This window comes from Rosa rugosa, chromosome 1 (assembly GCF_958449725.1).
Source record: "Rosa rugosa chromosome 1, drRosRugo1.1, whole genome shotgun sequence".
NCBI classification, from domain to species: Eukaryota; Viridiplantae; Streptophyta; class Magnoliopsida; order Rosales; family Rosaceae; genus Rosa; species Rosa rugosa.
The window spans coordinates 71,217,037-71,236,759 of NC_084820.1; the positions used below are offsets into that span (position 1 = coordinate 71,217,037).

A 19,723-nucleotide genomic window follows, 5' to 3' on the forward strand; every position below is an offset into this window, starting at 1 on the left:
GTTTCACTTCGGTGGTTTTTCGGGCTGTCGCGGTTTGACGCGGTCAATACAAGCCGTTACATTCGCAAAATTTTGTCACAAAAAATTTAAAATTAATTTCTTAAAATTTAGAAATTATTATCAATTTTGTCTCTCTAAACCCAAGAACTCATGGCTTAGGTAAATTAAAAATTGATGAAATTTTTCTGACCAAGAGGGAAAAAAATAATAATACTAGAATCCCAAGAGCCACAACCTTGTTTCTTAATTATAGTCTTATTTAAGTAATTAATATGTGTATTTTAATTATTAACTTTCTCCATAAACAGTATTTAAAATTCGTTGTTCGAATTTGTATTTATTTTTTATGATAAATTGAACATATTAAAAAAAATGACGATACAGGAAACATGTGGCATGTTACTAAATAGCCGAGAAGGTTAAATATGATTGAATAAGAAATAAGTCTATTTGATCCTGATGTAAAAGGTAAAGAGATCTTATTAATTTAAATAATATTTACCAACCGATTTGAATTAACTACAAAAAATCAGGCTTGTACCTTGGTCTTATCCTACCTTTATTGGGTCATAATAAATGCAAATCATTTGAAATTAATTTCCTCACAAAAGAACCCATGAGAAATTAAGTCTTTTTTTTTTTGAAATAGAACGTCAAGCCTTTCATATATTTAAATATAAGTGAGTACACAACATGACCTACCCCTGAGAGGGCCACGTCAATATCAAGTCATGCATGTTACCCTAAAGCAACCAAATGAAATCACTATGGTAATAGGACTAAGAACCAAAACCTAGACAATGTTAGGGGAAGAAAAGAAAAATAAAAACCCTAACTTATTCGACGGAACCCAGGACCACCCTACACAGAAAGGGCTTTCCCCGGATCCCACATACGAGCCCAAAAGTGATTGAACCTAAAAACCCTAACTAACAAAAAGCCACACTGGGAATAATACCCAATCCCAGGCCCAGCAAAAAGTGCTCGCTGGCATTTTGGGCACCCACGCAGGCTGCAGACCACCGCCTTCATCTCTGTCGTACCGGGAGGAAAAGAAAGTTGTCGAAACCAGCCATGGAACTGCACCCCCCAACCATCTTATACCTTGATGGTAACAATAAAACTGTAGATCACCCATCGTAGACCATATCGTGTCCCCACACCCAGGCAAAGCATGCCTACACTGCCATGAAAACCGATCCGAGGATCGATCCGAGAACTGCAACAGAGTCCTAGGCCGATCCGATGAGCCGAGACTGCTTCAGGAGGAAAACAAGGTAGTTGCCACCCTAACGCCTGCCTGAGCACAAGCAAAAAGGATTAAATCCCATCGACCCATCGATGAGAGACAAATGCCACAACCACGCGGTTGGAGTGGAGGAATCCACGAGTTCAAAAAACTCGACTGACAAGCACTAAGAGCACCATAAGTCGTTGGAAGGCACAACCCTAGGGTTGGCCGCCGCAAAAAAGAGAGAGCGAGGACTCTCATTAGATATGAGAAATTAAGTCTTAAAACTAGGCTAGATTTATTTTCTTATCTAGACTAGACAAATTTCTTAATCCTTATTGAGAAAATTAATTGTGTTTAATTTGTAACTTGATTTTAGTAATGAGTTCTAAATGGTTCTCTAGAGAAACTTTTTTACTTGGTAAAACTTTTGTAGTAACACATACAAAATTTTGCTATAAGTAGTCGAGTATTGGATAAAACCCATTCACGTGCTAATAAAAACCACCATTCAAAAGCACTTGTTATTAAATTAATCTAAAATACTTCTAGTCATTTGAAAGCACAGTCGAAAGCACTTCTGAACATACTTTAAGATACAAAATTACGAAGTTTCCTAATGCCATAACTCTGCCATATTCTCACTCTGTCTCTTAAATCTTAAGTTTTATATGAAGTTACAATTGATTGATCAATCGATCACCTTGATTATAACTTTGGTACAATCCAAGTCTTTAATGAATGAAATTTATCTCTTCAAATGATAACAGTTAATCTAAACTAAACATGAGAAATTAATTTTTGAAACTAGATTTGATGTATTTCCTTACTAAACTAGATCTTATTGATGATAAGATTGATTGAGTTTAATTTGTGACTTGATTTTAGAAATGAGTACGGAAATGGTTCTCTAAAGAAACTCTTTTACTTTGTAGAACTTTTTGTAGTAGCACATACGAAGTTGTGTTATGAATAATCGAGTATTGTTCGATAAAACACATTCGTGTGCTAATGAGAAATACTCTCTAAAAGCACTTTTTCTCAAATTACTCTAAAATACTTTTAGTTATTTGAAAGCACAATCCAAACCACTTTTTTTTTAAAAAATAAATAAATAAATAAATAAATAAATAAAAAAACCATTATCCCACCATACCCTTACATATGTCAGTGAGAATCGAACTCATAACCTTTAGTCCTTGACCACTTTGAAAATACTTTTAAGATACAAAATTACAAAGTTTTCTAATGTCATAACTCTGCTCATATTCTTACTCCTTATTTTGTTAAGTTTTCAGTTTTAGATGAAGTTACTTTCAAATTGATAAAAAGACAAAACACCTTGATTATAACTTTCGTACATTAATGATTAATCCAAGTCAATGATGAATGAAATTTCTCTTTCGAACGGTAATGCCGAATCTAATTCCTTGGGTCATAGTCATACTAGTGTATTTGTATCATTTTGGGATTCAATTTCATTAGATTTTTTTTTTTTGAAATAATATCATGTCGATATATCATTAACTCAGGCCAGAAATGACCATTACATATCCTCCCTCTACCATCTATGAGTAGATAAAGAGTTTGTGGTAAACCACAGCGATACATAGATTAGGTCCGATAATTTGACGGTACCCATGCTCACTTATTTAAGCAAGCCTACACACTATGAAATAACATAGTAAATAAGCAAGCCCAAAGATAAAACTCATAGTTGCACAATAGAGTGCCTAGCTACCTAAAACACTAGGAAATAGTAAGAAAGTAAAACAACTAAACAAAGAAACAACCCAAAGAAAAGCCAACCCAAACCCAGCCAGGAAAGCTTGGCCCAAGCCCAGTCGTCATCTCCATCACTCCAAGGATGCGCGCACAGCCCCTCCACCCAACTAGGTCACCATGACAACTCCGCGACCTGTGGCACCTCGACCTGCACCGCCAAGATCCAGCATCCCTGCAACCCATTCACCCATGAGACCTGCATCATTGACGGAGCGCCGCCACTGCCCAACACCTCACCGCGCCATGGAGACATCGCCCCAGACTGCATGCCAAAACCACCGCACCAGAGTCTTGATCAACAAATCCCAGGCAGCCCTTCCAAGCAATAGTAGCGAAACTCCCCGCCCGGCAGGACCACGCACTGCTGCGAGGCCGGTGGCCTGCCTCAGGCGAGAGCCGCCGGACGAGAATTGGTTCTAGGGTTTTGGTTTCTTTAGAGCGGCTTCTTCTCTCAACCATAAAAAGGTGTTTCAATTTCATTAGATGAGGTCATGAGGATCACAGAATAGTTGATATTATTATTCTCAAAATTGTTCACGTAATTATGCCACACGTCCCAACCTGCAGACAACCACGTAATGCTTACAGGTTAAATCACGAAGTGAGAAATTCTTAGGTGGGGGTTTCCCCACCACGTGGCTTTAGGGCCACCCAATCAGAAGAAATGAAATTTCTCCCTAAAGTGCAATACCCAAAACACCCCCCTATTGGACAGTGCCCACCACGTATCCGTGCGGCTGCCCTACGCAAGATTCTCTCATCACGAAGTGAGAAATTCGAAGTTTTAGGAACAACCTTTGATAGCCAAGTCCACATGCTATAGGAATCTCTTCTGTTCTGGCTTGTTTAAATATTTGACATGCATAACCCTTTTGCAGATTGAAAGGAGTTCCTTTATTTTTTGGTCCAAACACTCCCTTTCTCTATCCTTTTGAGAACAGAGTTTGGTTTAATGTTTGATTATGGTCGTGAGGCTCTGGTTGGGTATCGAAGAATCCATGCCACAGCTTTAAATTGTGGTAATTTGTGTGCATGGCATAGGTTTATGGATTCAATCAAAATATTCCCTCATCCCGTGTAGTTTTGGTGCAAGTAACTATGAGTGGATTGCAAGTTTGATACCAGGTCTTTAGTTTCGATATATTGAAGACGTTTCCGTCAAGTTATTAAAACTTTTAACGGGTGAATGAATGCAATTGTCTCTAAATTTGTTGTTATTCTTAATATAAAAGAAAAACTTCAAAATAATTGAGGTTAACTCAAAATTTTTGCGTTGAGTAATTTACATTTTCGGTCTCTCTAAATCCATAAGCATCCGATAAGTATGAACAACCAAAATTTTTATCAAATATTTGATAAAATGTCTCCAACGCATCATACTTCACCATTAGAACAAATTTTTTTTTTTAGCGAAAATGTACCCGCCGGATAGATATATTTCGGGAATTCTTCCGAAAAAGAGCTAGGGCTTTTGGAAGGGAAGGATGCGACGTGGGATAACAAAATCATGTTCTCTTCTGTGAAGCAGACAGCACATTGAGGGCGACAATGGGACTGCGATTGTGGTGGGGTTTGATACTTCAATTGATATACAGATTAACAACAAACGCAGCTTCCTAGAAATTTCAAAGGAAACATCAAAGTTTTGGTTGCTTTTCTCAGGCCAAAACCAAAGGCTGTTCGGTATATTCCATATTCTCTCTCATTCAAAATGTAAAAATGACACCAGGCGTGGGGTTGAGCCTCCCAGCTAGGCTGGGTTCCAAACCCCTTTTCAAAAAAAAAAAAAAATGTAAAAATGACAAAGCCTGTTGGAAGCTTTAACAGACTACGGTACTAAACAAATGGGTGATTAGGCATTGATTAGTTTAATTGGTAAAGACAGTAAGATTTGGAAAAATTGTGTGTTTCCTCATATGGTAAATGATGTCTAGTTAGGGATGAAAAGACTAAAGTAGTGCTAAAGTGGTGGATTAGGGTTTTGTTGGCACATGCATGTCAATGGAGGTTATGGAAAATCTATAGTTTTGGCAAACTTATGAATTAAGATAGAAGGTATGGAAGGACTTTTGTTTTACTACTTTGGATTAGACAGTAAAGATCGTTTGAGTTGGAGCTCAACAAATATCTATACATTTACAATAAGAATTTGACTCTTATCTTTGTTTTGTTATTGAATTTTTTAGGATCGTTGGATGCTAAGCGTCAATTCTCATGTGTTTTGAGATGCAACTATTATAAAAAAATTTTGAACAATTTAGATGCAACTATCTAATTAGTATTTTCTTGGCCTACAGTAAACTTTGTCATGTCCAACACAAACTATTTTCTTACACTTAGATAAGAGAACATAATTTGAGTTACATGTGTGTAACAGGAGTGAGAGGCAACCGAAGTGTTCAATAAATTATCTCAAAAATGTAACAAACATGCTATTAAATAAGTCAAATTAGTATATGAGCTTCCATGTCGCACGCGAAAAAGAAGATTTATGTATTTACTTTCCGCTGTGCTTGCTTCGCACAATACCATTTGTTATTTTCACCATTTTATAAGACAATGACTAAACAGCCTTCATGGAATCCATAATGTTAGGCTTGTCAAAACTGCATGAGTGCATGAACTGCAAGTAGGCGTATTCAGCAGAACCTCCCCCAATAGAACCCAACTTCTTCTTTATTTAGAATGAAAACGTGATCGCAATTGTTTTAGGGTTTGAACTGCCAAGTGGCTATTAATTTCTTAATCCAAAAGATTTCCAAGTCTCCATCAGAATTACAGGTATCCTAACCCAAGACTTGATTATAATCTTTTTAACAGAAAAAAATGAAGTTCTTCACTAGATAACCCTCTCTACCTGCCAAATTGGAAGGGCTTGTTTGTACCACCTCCCCTTTTGCAGTTCTAGGGTTCTTCCACGATCTATAAATATAAACAATATTTTCCAGTAGGAAGGCTTAGATATATAATACCGAAGTTATAGCTACGAAAGTCAATTCATGACTTCGTCAAAGTCAATTGTCGATGGAAACTTGTGTGCATAGTTTAACAACTAATTGCAGCAACAGAACAAATGCCTAGAGCACATCGTCCATGGTGAGGGGTTTCATGTCCTGAACTTTTGGCTTTTGTTGTTATACTTTTCTGGGGTCATTTGGGTTAATTACAACACAAAAGACATTGACATGATATATTTAACACAAAAGAGTGTCAAACTCGTCACGTAACCCGCCGTATACCCTTTTGATTTCATCTCGATGAGTGATTTGCTCACCTAAAAATATCTTTTGTCAGTTTTATGTTGTAAAAGGATAATCTCCGGAGCAGCTAGCGTCTTCTTTTGTTAACTATATCAACATTTTTAAAGCTTGTTTTTTCGTGTGGTCATCATCAGTTCATCACTCATTTTCTTCTTTTGAAAGTACACAAAGATGGTACTCTTTGAAGTTGTTGAACTAGCAATTCATAGTTGTGATCCACTTTTGATTACTTCAACATAGTACTGTTTATGCGATCATTTTCATCTCTTATGAAAAGAGTCTCCATCAGCAACTCAGTCATCCTATGCCTACCATTATTAGTAACTCATTCATTTGTTATTGTCATTCCCATTTGTAGTTCGCTACATTTGAATTACGTGCAACAACTTAAAAATCCAAAGGAGTGTGGTCTACTTTCTGAGAAAAAATCATGTGTCAGTGTTCTGCACCAGGTACCACGGCGGTGACGTAACCCATGCCATACTCCTTGAATGGTCTTCAGCAAAAGGGTACTTGTACGGTTGTACCCAAAATTGACAAAAGTGGGTGGTAGAAAACACCTAAAAGGGGCGCGAGACAACTCTCTCTAAAAGGAGCTTGGTAGAATAGCCTTGCAACCAAAACTCGATGAAGTTAAAGAGATGTATGCAATTAGTTAAAAGGACAGAGGCACTAGATTTTGCTCCATTTTTTTATTTGATTCAAATGGTGTGTGTCAATTCATTAAAATGGTGGGTGAGAGCCGAACAATACACAATAATTCATCTGCATTGTGTTCTTGAAAAATTGAAGTTATTACTTAGACTCTAGAAACTTAAAAGGGGCGGACCCGTCATTCGGTCTGACAGGGTCCGGACCCCCCTAGCTTTTCGGCAGATACCTATGATTATATGGGATTATTAATTAAACTAAGGATTTTATGTTTGTGTTCTGCAAGTGGACCCCCCCTCCCCCCAATTCAATAGTACATAAATATATAATATATTAATCCTTCCCACTCTCTAAACCCATCAACGTAATTGTCAGATTTATATTTAAAAATTAAAAACAATAATATTCGGTTTATGAAGAATCAATAAAATAAGAGAAAAAGTACCACCGTGGGTACTACCACATCTTCTTGTTCTGTCTGTACATGGCAGCGGAAGGGTATGTAATGGCCACTCTGACCTTAAGCTAAAACAAACACTCCATGAATGTTATTTGGATGTGTTACAATATGATTGTAACTCAACTCTATTGAGTTTCTATCTATAAAGCTATTTCCTTGATTCAAAAAATAAAATAAGAGAAAAAAGTCAAAATAGTAATAAATAAGTATTTCTATATGATTAGGGTTTTCACTGCTATCTCTATAAGTTGGGGTTTGCAATCCCTCTTTCTACTCCGTAACCTTTAAATTTTTTTTTTTTACTTTCGAGACATGCAAAAACGTCAAGTTATGTTTTGAGATAGATGGTCAATTTGAAATTGTATTTTATTCATCCTTTTAGTTAAATTTTTTTAATTTTCGTACGAATTATTGTTTATTTTTTCTTGATTGTAGGCTTACCGCTTAAGAATTCTATTGAATAAGATTTTTAGATTATTGTTATAATATTGTTTTTTTTTTTTTAACTTCCAACTTACGTTATAGTAATTCGGTTATAAGATCGACACTTTATGTCTGGACTGGACCCCCCCCCCCCTCCCCCCCAAGATCAAATCCTGGTTCCGCCACTAAGATACCTAAAGTAAAATTATCTTGAACAACAATGTAAATTAAATGACCAAGTAACTTGACGCTATCAGAGTTTGAATCAAACTAGTTCAAAAAACCTCAATTTATTCATAAGCTCTAGGACCACCCTATGCAAATAGGGCTTACCCAAGAGCATGGATACTTGGATAGTCCCTAAAGCCACATCAGTATACAAGGCAACCTTCTTCCTCTGCTTCCTAGCACCATTATTAGGAAAGCTTCATCTTGCTGGCCAGTGGCCGCTCCTCCTTTGGCTTATTCTTGCCGTCAAAAAAAAAATAAAAAAAATCAGAAATTCATTATCTATTTTACAATTATTTTGGGGGACAGCCCAAACCCAAATCTCAGACCAAGCCGGGTAGCTTCAACTGCAAGCATCAGTACTCTTCTTTTCTCTTGGCCCAATAGCCTTTGGATCTGTATTACCATTAAAGGCCCAACAACCTATCTTAATCGGGTCGGGTCATGAAACCGGGCATCGGCGTCACCAGGTGAGTTTACACGTAACTTAAGGCTCAGAGAGTCAGGGTGTCCTGAACGAAGCTGTGTGTGTTTTGGTCAGAATTATTCATTATAAAAATTGAAAACGACGATCCCTAATTTCAACTCTCTGAGATTGGATCCATTACTCCATCTCCGTCTTCAGCTTTATTCATCGTCCTAACTTCTCAGGCAAGTGAACGTTTCCGCTTCCAATTTAGGGTTTTCTTATTCATTTTAATTTTGCTCATTTTTTTTTTTTAGGGTTTCAGGGAGGAAGTCACAGATGGATTTGGTGAATAGTTACAAGGGGGTTGTAGGTCTCGTCTTCGGCAATGAGAAATCTGCGTCTTCAAATGAAGATAGGTAAATTTTTGATTATCACTTGCATAATTTTTTTTGGTTGTACATTGCGTATTTTCGGTTTCGATTTTCGACTAGTGTGTGACGAATGTAGTATGGATTGGTTTGGCAGTTACGTTGAGCGATTGCTGGACTGTATAAGCAATGGGAAGCTGGCAGAGGACAGGAGGACTGCTATGGTGGAGCTTCAGTCTGTTGTGGCAGAGAGCTCTGGTGCTCAGCTGGCATTTGGAGCAATGGGTGAGTGGATAGTGCTTTATAGTGGTTTGTTTGCGCTTTTCGGTTCAAGCTTGCCGTGTGTGAGAGTGTTTGTTTGCTTTTTGTAGGCTTTCCTGTGATGATGGGTGTATTGAGAGAAGAGCGCGACGATGTTGAAATGGTTGCTACTGATTCTTGTTTTTTTTTTTCTTTTTCGCTTTAATGGATTTACTGTTTTTTTCCGAGTGGAATGGTGGAGAATCGGGACTGATATTGTTTTCGAATTTATTGAGTTGGGATGTAAGGCTATTTTTGTTTCAGATAAAGGTTCTGAAACTCTAATGTCATTGTGTCTTCTTATTTTTTACTGTCCCGACGATTATTATCCATTTTATTGTAAATGTGGTGCTTTACTATCAATTTTTATCCATGGATGTGTCTCATTTTATGCATTCTACACATGCAGGTCCGAGGTGCCCTAGAAACTCTTGTAGGTGCCTTGACTCCTATTGAACATGCAAAAGTCCCAAAGAATGAGATTCAACCTGCTCTAATGAACACTGATTTGCTTTCCAGAGAAGCAGACAGCATTTCACTTCTCTTAAGTTTGTTGGTGAGGGTGCTCTTACTGTATTACAAAAACACTGAACATCATAATAGCTAAAGTCATTTGGTTGAAGCTATATTCTCTGTGTAAATGCAGATAGTTCCGACAATACTAATCTCTTTATTTAATTCTGCTCTTATTGTAGTCAGAGGAGGATTTCTATGTACGATATTACACTCTTCAACTTTTGACAGCTCTTCTCACAAATTCTCCAAATAGGTATTAGTTTATAGCTAGTTTCTCTTTTGTCCAAAATTTTGGATCTTTTGATGGTTTAGAAAGAATTCTGGCTGATTACACTTTGCAGGTTACAGGAAGCCATTCTGACCATACCTCGTGGTATAACTCGCCTAATGGATATGCTTATGGATCGGGAGGTACTATGCCCTGAATGATCATTTTGCATATGTGAATTTAACTTATCATTCACATTCGTTGCTACTATTTAATTTTTAAGGGTGATCTTTCAAGATTCATATATCTTGCTCCAGTTTTTGAAATCTTGAGAAAATTGAAATATGTTTGAAAAATATTAGTATCAATTCTTTCATGTTCGTTAATCATACTCACTTATTCTTGCTGCCTTCTAGGTTATACGAAATGAGGCCTTATTACTTCTTACTTACTTGACACGTGAAGCTGAGGTGAGGTTTTCTTCTGTGATGATTCATTATATCTACTTTATATTCAAGTATATTTGACTGAAACGGTGAAACCATTGCTTTTTTTTTTTTTTTTTTTTTTGCGCTTTTGTATTGACATAGGTTATTATAATTTCAGGAAATTCAAAAAATTGTGGTCTTTGAAGGTGCTTTTGAAAAGATTTTCAGCATCATCAAAGAGGAAGGTGGCTCAGACGGTGGTGTTGTTGTCCAGGTGATTCACTGTGACTCATTCTGTTGATAATCATTAGTTTATAGTGTAGGGAGTAAAATGTCTGTAGTTCTGTACTGCATACATCAAGTTTCCAATGTTGATACTCTGCTATTTTCTTAGAAAATATTTGAGACATCACTTGGTTATATAATTATTCTAATGCAAATGCTTTTGTACAGGACTGTATTGAACTGTTAAACAACCTTATTCGGAAGAATGCATCTAATCAGGTTTTTAGCTTATTATTGTTGCTCTACTTTTGAAATCATGGTTGTTGTCATTTACACAATTGGTTTATTCTTGCTTTTAATTTGAAAGTGTGTTTCATTCAGATACTATTGAGGGAGACAATTGGATTTGACCCATTAATGTCAATTTTGAAGTTACGAGGAAGTACTTACAGTTTCACTCAACAAAAGGTTAGATGCTCAGTTTTCTTAACATTGTGTTGAACAATTATATTTGTTACTGCACAATTCTTACTGGTTATTTGTTGTTGATTTGGAAACAAACGCCATGCCAGTAGACAATTAATCTACTTAGTTCGTTGGAAACTATTAATTTGCTGATAATGGGAGGTTCAGAGGCTGATCCTGGAAAAGATGCAAATAAGCTGACAAACAAGACAACTCTTGTTCAGGTATTTATAAACTTCTATAACCAGTGCTCCAATGAAGTATCAATTTGGTGCTATCAGTGTTATCTAAACTTTTAACCTGAATGAACGCAGAAAAAAATCTTGGACCATCTTCTAATGCTGGGTGTAGAAAGCCAGTGGGCACCTGTAGCTGTCCGTTGTGCAGTAAGATAGTTCTTAATCCTTTTTTCATCACCTCTCTCTCTCTCTCTCTCTCTCTCTCTCTCTCTCTCTCTCTCTCTCTAGTTCCCTAAAACTTATGTCACTTATTATCTGAGAAAAAAAAAAACTGATTTTCAAAAGGAAGGTGTAAAACTTTGCTGCAATGAAATTTTTATGGTGCCTTGTAGACATTGAGTTACTCCATAATTATTAATCTTGATTCGCTTCATCAGGCATTACAATGCATCGGTAATCTAATTATCGGACATTCCAAGAATCTTGATGCCCTTGCAAGCAAAGTTCTCGGAGAGGGGCCACAGGAAGCTGCTCTGAACTCAATTCTACGAATCATCTTAAGGACATCTAGTGTACAAGAATTTGTTGCAGCTGATTATGTTTTTAAGAGCTTTTGTGAGGTGGGTGATGTTTATTTGCTCCTTATATCGTTGATTTACTTTGCTTCATGAGCAATTTATTTGTTACTGACATGTTAAATCCCTGATGTATGACTTCCTGATTGTGGATCTTTCACTTCTAATTTGTTTTGTTAATATTTTCTAAATTCACTTCCACCTCACTTGAATCAGAAAAATGCTGATGGCCAAACAATGTTAGCATCAACATTGATTCCTCAACCACATTCAATGACTCATGCACCCCTTGAGGAAGATGTGAACATGTCATTTGGAAGGTTTGTTTATTCATGTGCTTTTTTAGATTTTTACTGCATGCTTCCATTTTTAGTTGTTTATTATATTATATTTTTCTGCGTCATATTATTTTCGTCAATCCAGGTCGAAAAAGCTTTGTTGTGGTAATTAATGTCATAAAAACTTGATTATCTTGCAGCATGCTGTTACAAGGTCTTACCTTGAGTGAGAGTGAAGTCGATCTTGAGGTAATGCAGTGCTTAGTTGCTTCTGAGTTTTGTAAGACTATAAAACCTCTGCCACATTAGCTAATAAATTGAGGTGCAGACATGTTGCAGAGCTGCCAGTGTTCTATCTCATGTCATGAAGGACAATATCCAGTGCAAGGAAAAGGTATGCAGTCACATCATCTTCTAATTCTTCTGATGCAGTACCAGTATGATTATCAGATTTTAGGCCAAGTGTGTATTTGCATTAAATTCGCTGCTTTCTTTCTTATTATCACTTAACATGGCAAAGAAGAATTAAATAAATGAAGGTCCTATCTTACAATTGTCTAACCTGAAGAAACAATTTGCAGGTGTTGCATATTGACCTTGAGGCACCTACGCCATCTTTAGGCGCTTCTGAGCCTCTAATGCATCGCGTGGTAAAATACTTGGCCCTTTCCTCTTCCATGAAAAGCAAAGATGGAAAGTCAGGTGGAAATGCATATATTCAACCAATCCTCTTGAAAATGCTGGTGACCTGGCTAGCTGATTGCCCTAGTGCTGTTCATTGCTTCCTAGATTCACGTCCCCACATCACATATCTGCTTGAACTGGTATCCAGTTCATCCGCTACAGTGTTCGTAAAGGGATTGGCGGCTGTTCTTCTGGGAGAGTGTGTTATCTACAATAAATCAGGTGAAAGTGGGAAAGATGCTTTTACTGTAGTTGATTCCATAAGCCAGAAGGTTGGACTCACATCATACTTTCTGAAGTTTGATGAAATGAGAAAAAACTTCCTTTTCACCTCTGCAAGGTCTGCTGAGCCCCGTCAACAATTAACCAGATCTGCTTCTGCTGGTATGGTAGAGCCTGAAGATGTTGATGGGAACAATTTATCTGATCAGAAAGATGAGGATCTACCGGTTCTCTCCTCAATCTTTGATGCTGCATTTGTAAACCTTGTTAAGAGTTTAGAGGCAAACATCAGAGAAAAAATCGTTGAGGTTTACAGTAATCCAAAGAGCAAGGTGGCAGTGGTGCCAGCAGAATTGGAACAAAAGAGTGGGGAAAGTGATGGAGAGTATGTTAAGCGGCTGAAAGAATTTGTGGAAAAGCAATGCTCTGAGATACAGGTATTGCTAAATGTACTCCAACTCCTGCTTTTTCTTTCTTATAGAGGGCACTTTATGGATGTAGAAAAGTTGACTGTTGAAGAAGCATGATGTGGTATGCATGTTATTGAATATGTTTGGTTTAGCAATTTGTTTTTTGTCAATGTTTGGTTTCATAGTCTTTCTCATCTTTTAGGACCTCCTCGGCCGCAATGCAAGCTTGGCTGAGGACGTGGCAGCAACTGGTGGGGGAAGTCATTCTCGGTCTGAGCAAGGCACAGGCTCAGATAGAGTTCATGTAGAGACGCTTAGACGAGATCTTCAAGAAGCATCTAGGCGGTTGGAGTTGCTCAAGGCAGAGAAAGCCAAGATTGAATCTGAGGCATCCATGTATAAAAATTTAGCTGGCAAGATGGAATCCGACCTGAAGAGTCTATCGGATGCTTACAACAGTCTTGAGCAGGCCAATTTCCAACTAGAAAAGGAGGTAAGAGGTCAAAAGGGTGTGGGGTCTTCAGCCTTTCCAGATGTGGATGCAATTAGAGCTCAGGCAAGGGAAGAAGCTCAGAAGGAGAGCGAGGCAGAACTGAATGATCTTCTCGTGTGCCTTGGACAAGAACAGAGCAAGGTCGAAAAGCTTAGTGCCAGGTTGTTGGAGTTGGGGGAGGACGTGGACAAGCTGCTTGAAGATATCGGAGATGATATGGGATTGCCTGGAGATGGTGAAGAGGAGGAAGACTGATGATGCGGGTGTTAGACTGATGTTTTATGTCATCTCACCAAGCATCAATTCCATCATCTTGGTTTGGACTCTCACTTGTATATTTCTTGTTGAATGAATTGTACAGTTTGATATTTATTCTCAATGATACTCTTGAGTCTGGATAAAACTGTTGTATTAGTTGAACTTGAAATTAACATTGTGGGTTTTTTTTGGAACCTCTAATTCATCAGATTTGCACTCGTTTGATCAATAATTGTTTTAATTTCATCTTACTGCCGCAAAGTGAACAAAATTAGGGGAAAAAAAAACAACAAAACAAAGTATATATCACTGCACTTGTTCGTTAGCAATTAAAAACTCTAGGGGGTGTGTTTTGTAGAAAAAATTTATGTGGGAGCGGTTAGATCACTTTTATAGGTCTTACTTATCGAGCATGATCTTCCACATTCATTTTTTATGACTGTTAGTGATCAAAATACCAAAGTCACTTCTCCAAGTATCATGTAATTGATGGATTGATTATTTCGTGTGACAGATTCGTCTTATCAATTACATTCTCCACATTTGGAAGCAACAATTCGAGATAATATGTTGGCGGCTTTTGGTGGATGAATATCATGAATTCGTGTTTATTGTTTCACAAATGCTATTAAAGCCACTGAACTATAATACTATATGCTGCGGTTTGGAGCTTTCTCTCTAAACATAATTTGGGTGTTTCTAATTCTGAATGAAAACTTGCATAATCATAAACCCAGAAAAAGAAAATAGATATAAACAATAAAATTGAACCTTGGATTTCTTAAATTCTTTTTTTTTTTTTTTATACACTTTTCGCTAGAGCAATTCATCCGGTTGGAGGAAGTAGCGAGAGATGAATAAGATGATAAGCTTAATCAGAGGTTTTTTTTTTGGCCCAAGAATGAATGAAGTAAAAATAGTTGTCCACAGATGCAACAAAAACTGAAAAAGCATTTAATCTAGGTGCGTTGCATGTTTTACATGAACAAAATTAATTGTGAGTTTACTGCATCACAGCATTATGGTTTGGAATCAGATAACTTTGCTGGTAGAATGAAACCACACAGAGACTTTTATAGATTGGTTACAACTTGTCAAAAAATCTTCTTTGAAAAAACAGATCCATCACCTTTCATCAATCTACTAAAGTAAATGATTACATCAGATTATTAAAGTGTTGTTTGACCTCATCAACGTTAAAGGAAGTCTTTACAACAACGATGATAATAATATTCTGATCACCAAGGGACCTTAGTTCTATCACTCTATGCTTTGAATCCAGTAGTTTCTAAATCTTCTTTTTTCATAATCAAGCGTCTAACTATTAATTTCAATGTCAAGAAAAATTAGTAGCATACCTAAGGAAAATAAACTCAATTCCATGCCACCAATCAGATCAACTTGCTCCACAACAAATAAACGGGTACTTGAAACAGTCTCATCGGTTTCTTCAGGTACTTGGTATAACATGTTTGCTAACATGCTAATAAGCTTGCAATGAACGACTTCTGCACAAGAATTCTTCCTGCTAGTTACTAGGAGTGCCTTAACAACCTAAAAGTAGGCAGTAAAACAACAGTCATCATAAGAACTCATAACTTTTGTGATAAGAGAATCAGTAAATGGCTTTGTAGATGATGGTAATCAATATGTAACTATATAAAAACCAGTTCTCATATTTCTTTTTCTGATAACCAGAAATCCCCAAACCCGCTTTGGCACTGGAAACCCTATTCCACCCCCCCCCACCCCCCAAACAAAAAAAAAAAAAAAAACATGCGAGAAACCCATGAAGCTGACCATTCCTACTAACCTCTTGTTGGTAAGTCATAAGCCCCATTCAGAGTAACCTTACATCTAAAAACATAGATGGTCTCACAACATACAATGAGAGAATATAAGAAAGGATTCCAATTGAACAATAATAAAAACAGACTCGCAGTCAGCATGGCTTTAAAACGTTGCAAAATATCTCACCCTTATGTCAAGTCCATTTATCCGGTTTCTCAATAATTTGCCGCTACCACAGACAAAATAAAGCAAACAGCTAAGAGCAGAAGCCCACACAGATTCTTCTTTCTCTTCTATCTACAAGAACGGAAAAGGCAAACTAAAGGTTAAAAGAATGATGACAATATCTGCATTGATCTACAGAGATATAAATTGAAACATCGATGCATAGTGAAATTTGTTCTAAAGTGCTTGTAAGGGTGGAAAGATACTACAGAATTTTCTAAGATAGGAGGGAAAGGTGCATTTTCACTGGGAAAGGAATAGATATTTGGCGTCTTTGTAATTTGTCTAAGCATTTTAGGGACATTACATTCAGTTTCGTAATTCTGATTGAGTAGGAGCTATGTTTTAATTGCAATGTATCAACTATGACATTTTACTATATAGTTGGACACTTGTTATATTTTTGTCATTCAATATGTACTAACCATTTGGGAACTATATGCCTTCTTCACTACAATAAGTCCAACAGCACCAAGTTTCCTTCCTCCACCAATTCATATCTTCTTTCATGCTTATTTTTTTTTTCAAATAAGCTTTGCTGATTCATATTTTTTTTTGGGGGAAATTACTGGTCACTCCCTGTACTTTTAGGGCGTCGACAGTTCAGTCCCTGCTATCCTAATTTCAACAAGTTACTCCTCACACATTCAAATCTTACACAATTTGGTCCAAAATGACTATTTTGCCCCTCCCTTCCTCTTTTTGTTTTTTATTTTTCTCTCCTCTCCCATCCTTTCTTCTAAAATTCATAATTAATTCATACGAACTCCGATATTTGCGTTCCATTTATGTACAAGATCGTATCGATGAGCTCTACAACTTTTATGAAGAAAGTTTTTCCAAATTTTGTATGTATAAAAAGTCAATTTTCACGACCCCCCCAAATAACATTCGTTTCGAAAATCCACTTTCTTCTAAAATTCATAATTAATTCATACAAACTCTGATTTTTGCGTTCCATATATGCACAAGATTGTATCGACGAGCTCTACAACTTTCATGAAGAAAGTTGTTCCAAATTTTGTATGTATAAAAAGTCAATTTTCACTACCCCCCTAAATAACGTTCGTTTCGAAAATCTCCTTTCTTCTAAAATTCATAATTAATTCATACGAACTCCGATATTTGCGTTCCATATATGTACGAGATCATATCGATGAGCTCTACAACTTTTATGAAGAAAATTTTTCCAAATTTTGTATGTATAAAAAGTCAATTTTCACGACCCCCCCTATATAACGTTCGTTTAGAAACTAAAATCGATACGAAACCGAATTTCTCGTACAACTACTTATGAAATAGTCTCAATATTCATAATTCAAATATTTGATATGTCTTGGGTTGAAATGTGCATAATGAGAGAGAGAGAGAGAGAGTGTGTGTGTGTGTTATTTTGTGGTTAGGGGGGGGGGGTCGTGAAAATTGACTGTTTATACATATAAAATTTGGAAAAACTTACTTCATAAAAGTTGTAGAGATCATCGATACGATCTCGTACATATATGGAACGCAAAAATCGGAGTTCGTATGAATTAATTATGAATTTTAGAAGAAATGAGGGGAGAGGAGAGAAAACATAAATAAAAAGAGGAAGTCAGGGGCAAAATAGTCATTTTGGACCAAATTGTGTGAGATTTGAATGTCTGAAGAGTAACTTGTTGAAATTAGGATAGCAGGGACTGAACTGTCGACGCCCTAAAAGTACAGGGAGTGACCAGTAATTTTCCCTTTTTTTTTTCAAAAGGGATGGGGAATGAAGAAGCTTTGCTGATTCTTTCACTCAACTGACCCTCATAAACCCATCTTCAAGATGGAGCAAATTATTAAACTTCTGTACTCCAAGTTATCCTATAAAGAAATCACTATCTAAATATCATAAATTGGAAAAAGAAAAAAGCAGTTAGCTAACCTTTCAGACTAAATGGTTGGCGTCCAGGTAATCCTGGACCGAAAATTTTCCAAAGGCACTAAATGTATCTGAATGCGGTTCGCTGCCCTCATCGAAAATTTTCCAAAGCCACTCAAGACAACAGTTGCAGCCACTTCCTTTCCAGCAAGCTTCTTCAGATCACGAAACAATGTATACCTAATAAGCAGATGGCGGCAACCAACTCGAGTATAGACGCACAAGTGTGAGGGCGGGGAGTGAACCAAAACAAAAGGAGAATAAGGATGATCATGACCGCTAGAAGAAGCCAGAAGTAGGCCCTTTTCTTGGGTTTAGTTTTAGGGTCTATGTAAAAGCCCCGCTGCCGCCCCCTTCCTCTGCCACCAACCTTACACGCGTCTGCCTCTTCAATTTTCCGCTCCTTCATTCTCCATCCCTTTCCGTTCCAAATCTTCGTCAATGCAATTCGGAAACGCTCTGTAGTTCTGCTTTCATTCTTCGACTTCTCTGTTCCGCACCCTTTTCCTCGGGACACCACATCCCGGGTTGCTTTGAGGAATCTATCCCGAGGAAAATGGTGCAGAACGGAGAAGTTGAAGAATGAAAGCAGAACTACAGAGCGTTTCCGAATTGCATTGACGAAGATTTGGAACGGAAAGGGATGGGGAATGAAGGAGAGGAAAATTGAAGAGGCGGACGTGTGTGAGGTTGGTGGCAGAGGAAGGGGGCGGCGGCGGGGCTTTTACATAGAGGCAGCGGATCCGTTGCAGAGCGCTGGACACCTTGCCCGAGCTCACCTTGCGGCTCGATTTGAACAGGGTCAGAGGATACGACCGGCGGCGTTTTCGCCTTGATTGTGACATCCCCATTGAGCTCACCAGCCTCGACATCTAAAGCAATCGATGTCGTAATTCTCGGCGAAAGGGTCGTAGCCGCCGCTGCCATCTTAATCTCGAGAACACTAAAAGTCTAAAACCCTAACTGTTGTGACGAATCCACTGTTGTAAATGTAAGGGGGGTGTATTGTATATGGAATTAGTGGAACTTTTTAACAAATCTATAGAATTTAAAAGTCTGGGTGTATTCAATATAGACTTTCAGCAGTTCATGAAAGTATTAGGGTATTCGATTAAGATTTTTAAAGACTTTATGAATTTCATCAAAATCTAGGGGTATTCATTTAGGACTTTTAAAAATGAATAAAAGTTCAAATGTATTCAAAATTTCATTCATACTTATGGAATTAGAAAATCAAGGATAATCATGGACTTTATAGTGTTAACTATACATACCAAATTCCAATAATTTTCTATCGAAGATTTTTTTTTTTTTTTTAAATATATCAAAGTTTTCTCTCTGCGCGGAAAGAGGTTGGTTATCTATCATCTCTCTTTCTTGTTTCTTTTTATCTTTTCTCTAATCTTTCATGATATCAATATTTTTTGATACCCAACATGTTCATTGTAGAATGTGAATTTTTTTTTTGGTTCATCACAAATGCTATTCAGGTTACTGAACAATATGTTGCGGTTTAGGGCTGCAATTGTTTTACTATGATGATTTTCACTCTTCAATTGTTAAAAGAAGTGCAATATTTTTCCGCTTTTTAAATCCAATTATATGTACATACACGTGTAGAAGTGTAATTATGTGGATGTATTAGCTAGAAACGCGATTTTGTTTCTTGCATTTAAGATTGAATGGTGGAATATTCAATTTTTTTTTTTTTTTCCTTTTTTGAAAAAGAAAAAAGAGATAATAAG

At 37.0% G+C, this 19,723-nt stretch overlaps 1 protein-coding gene across 2 annotated transcripts; it reads left to right on the forward strand.

Moving 5' to 3' along the window:
• Positions 1 to 8,536: 8,536 nt before the first annotated feature.
• On the forward strand, positions 8,537 to 14,266 carry LOC133726646 (golgin candidate 6). Of its 2 annotated transcripts, none has more exons than XM_062154240.1 (19): positions 8,537 to 8,693; positions 8,774 to 8,863; positions 8,973 to 9,100; positions 9,187 to 9,239; positions 9,525 to 9,671; positions 9,811 to 9,884; positions 9,973 to 10,042; positions 10,256 to 10,309; positions 10,446 to 10,541; positions 10,721 to 10,771; positions 10,874 to 10,960; positions 11,068 to 11,181; positions 11,272 to 11,343; positions 11,574 to 11,756; positions 11,928 to 12,031; positions 12,190 to 12,238; positions 12,318 to 12,383; positions 12,571 to 13,332; positions 13,508 to 14,266. In XM_062154240.1, the coding sequence occupies exons 2-19, from the start codon at positions 8,784 to 8,786 to the stop codon at positions 14,051 to 14,053; spliced, it is 2,736 nt and encodes a 911-aa protein (XP_062010224.1). In that variant the 5' UTR covers positions 8,537 to 8,693; positions 8,774 to 8,783; the 3' UTR covers positions 14,054 to 14,266. The 2 variants fall into 2 exon arrangements, with proteins under 2 accessions (XP_062010224.1, XP_062010225.1); XM_062154241.1 differs by having other exon boundaries at positions 8,537 to 8,689; positions 8,762 to 8,863.
• Positions 14,267 to 19,723: the final 5,457 nt, after the last annotated feature.

What these genes read in the sequence shown, in the direction of transcription:
- LOC133726646 (XM_062154240.1), top strand. Translation starts at nt 8,784, where the DNA reads ATGGATTTGGTGAATAGTTACAAGGGGGTTGTAGGTCTCGTCTTCGGC. An exon ending in GCGTCTTCAAATGAAGATAG is followed by an intron (nt 8,864 to 8,972) that starts GTAAATTTTTGA and finishes TTGGTTTGGCAG; the next exon opens with TTACGTTGAGCGATTGCTGG. An exon ending in TTTTTAAGAGCTTTTGTGAG is followed by an intron (nt 11,757 to 11,927) that starts GTGGGTGATGTT and finishes CACTTGAATCAG; the next exon opens with AAAAATGCTGATGGCCAAAC.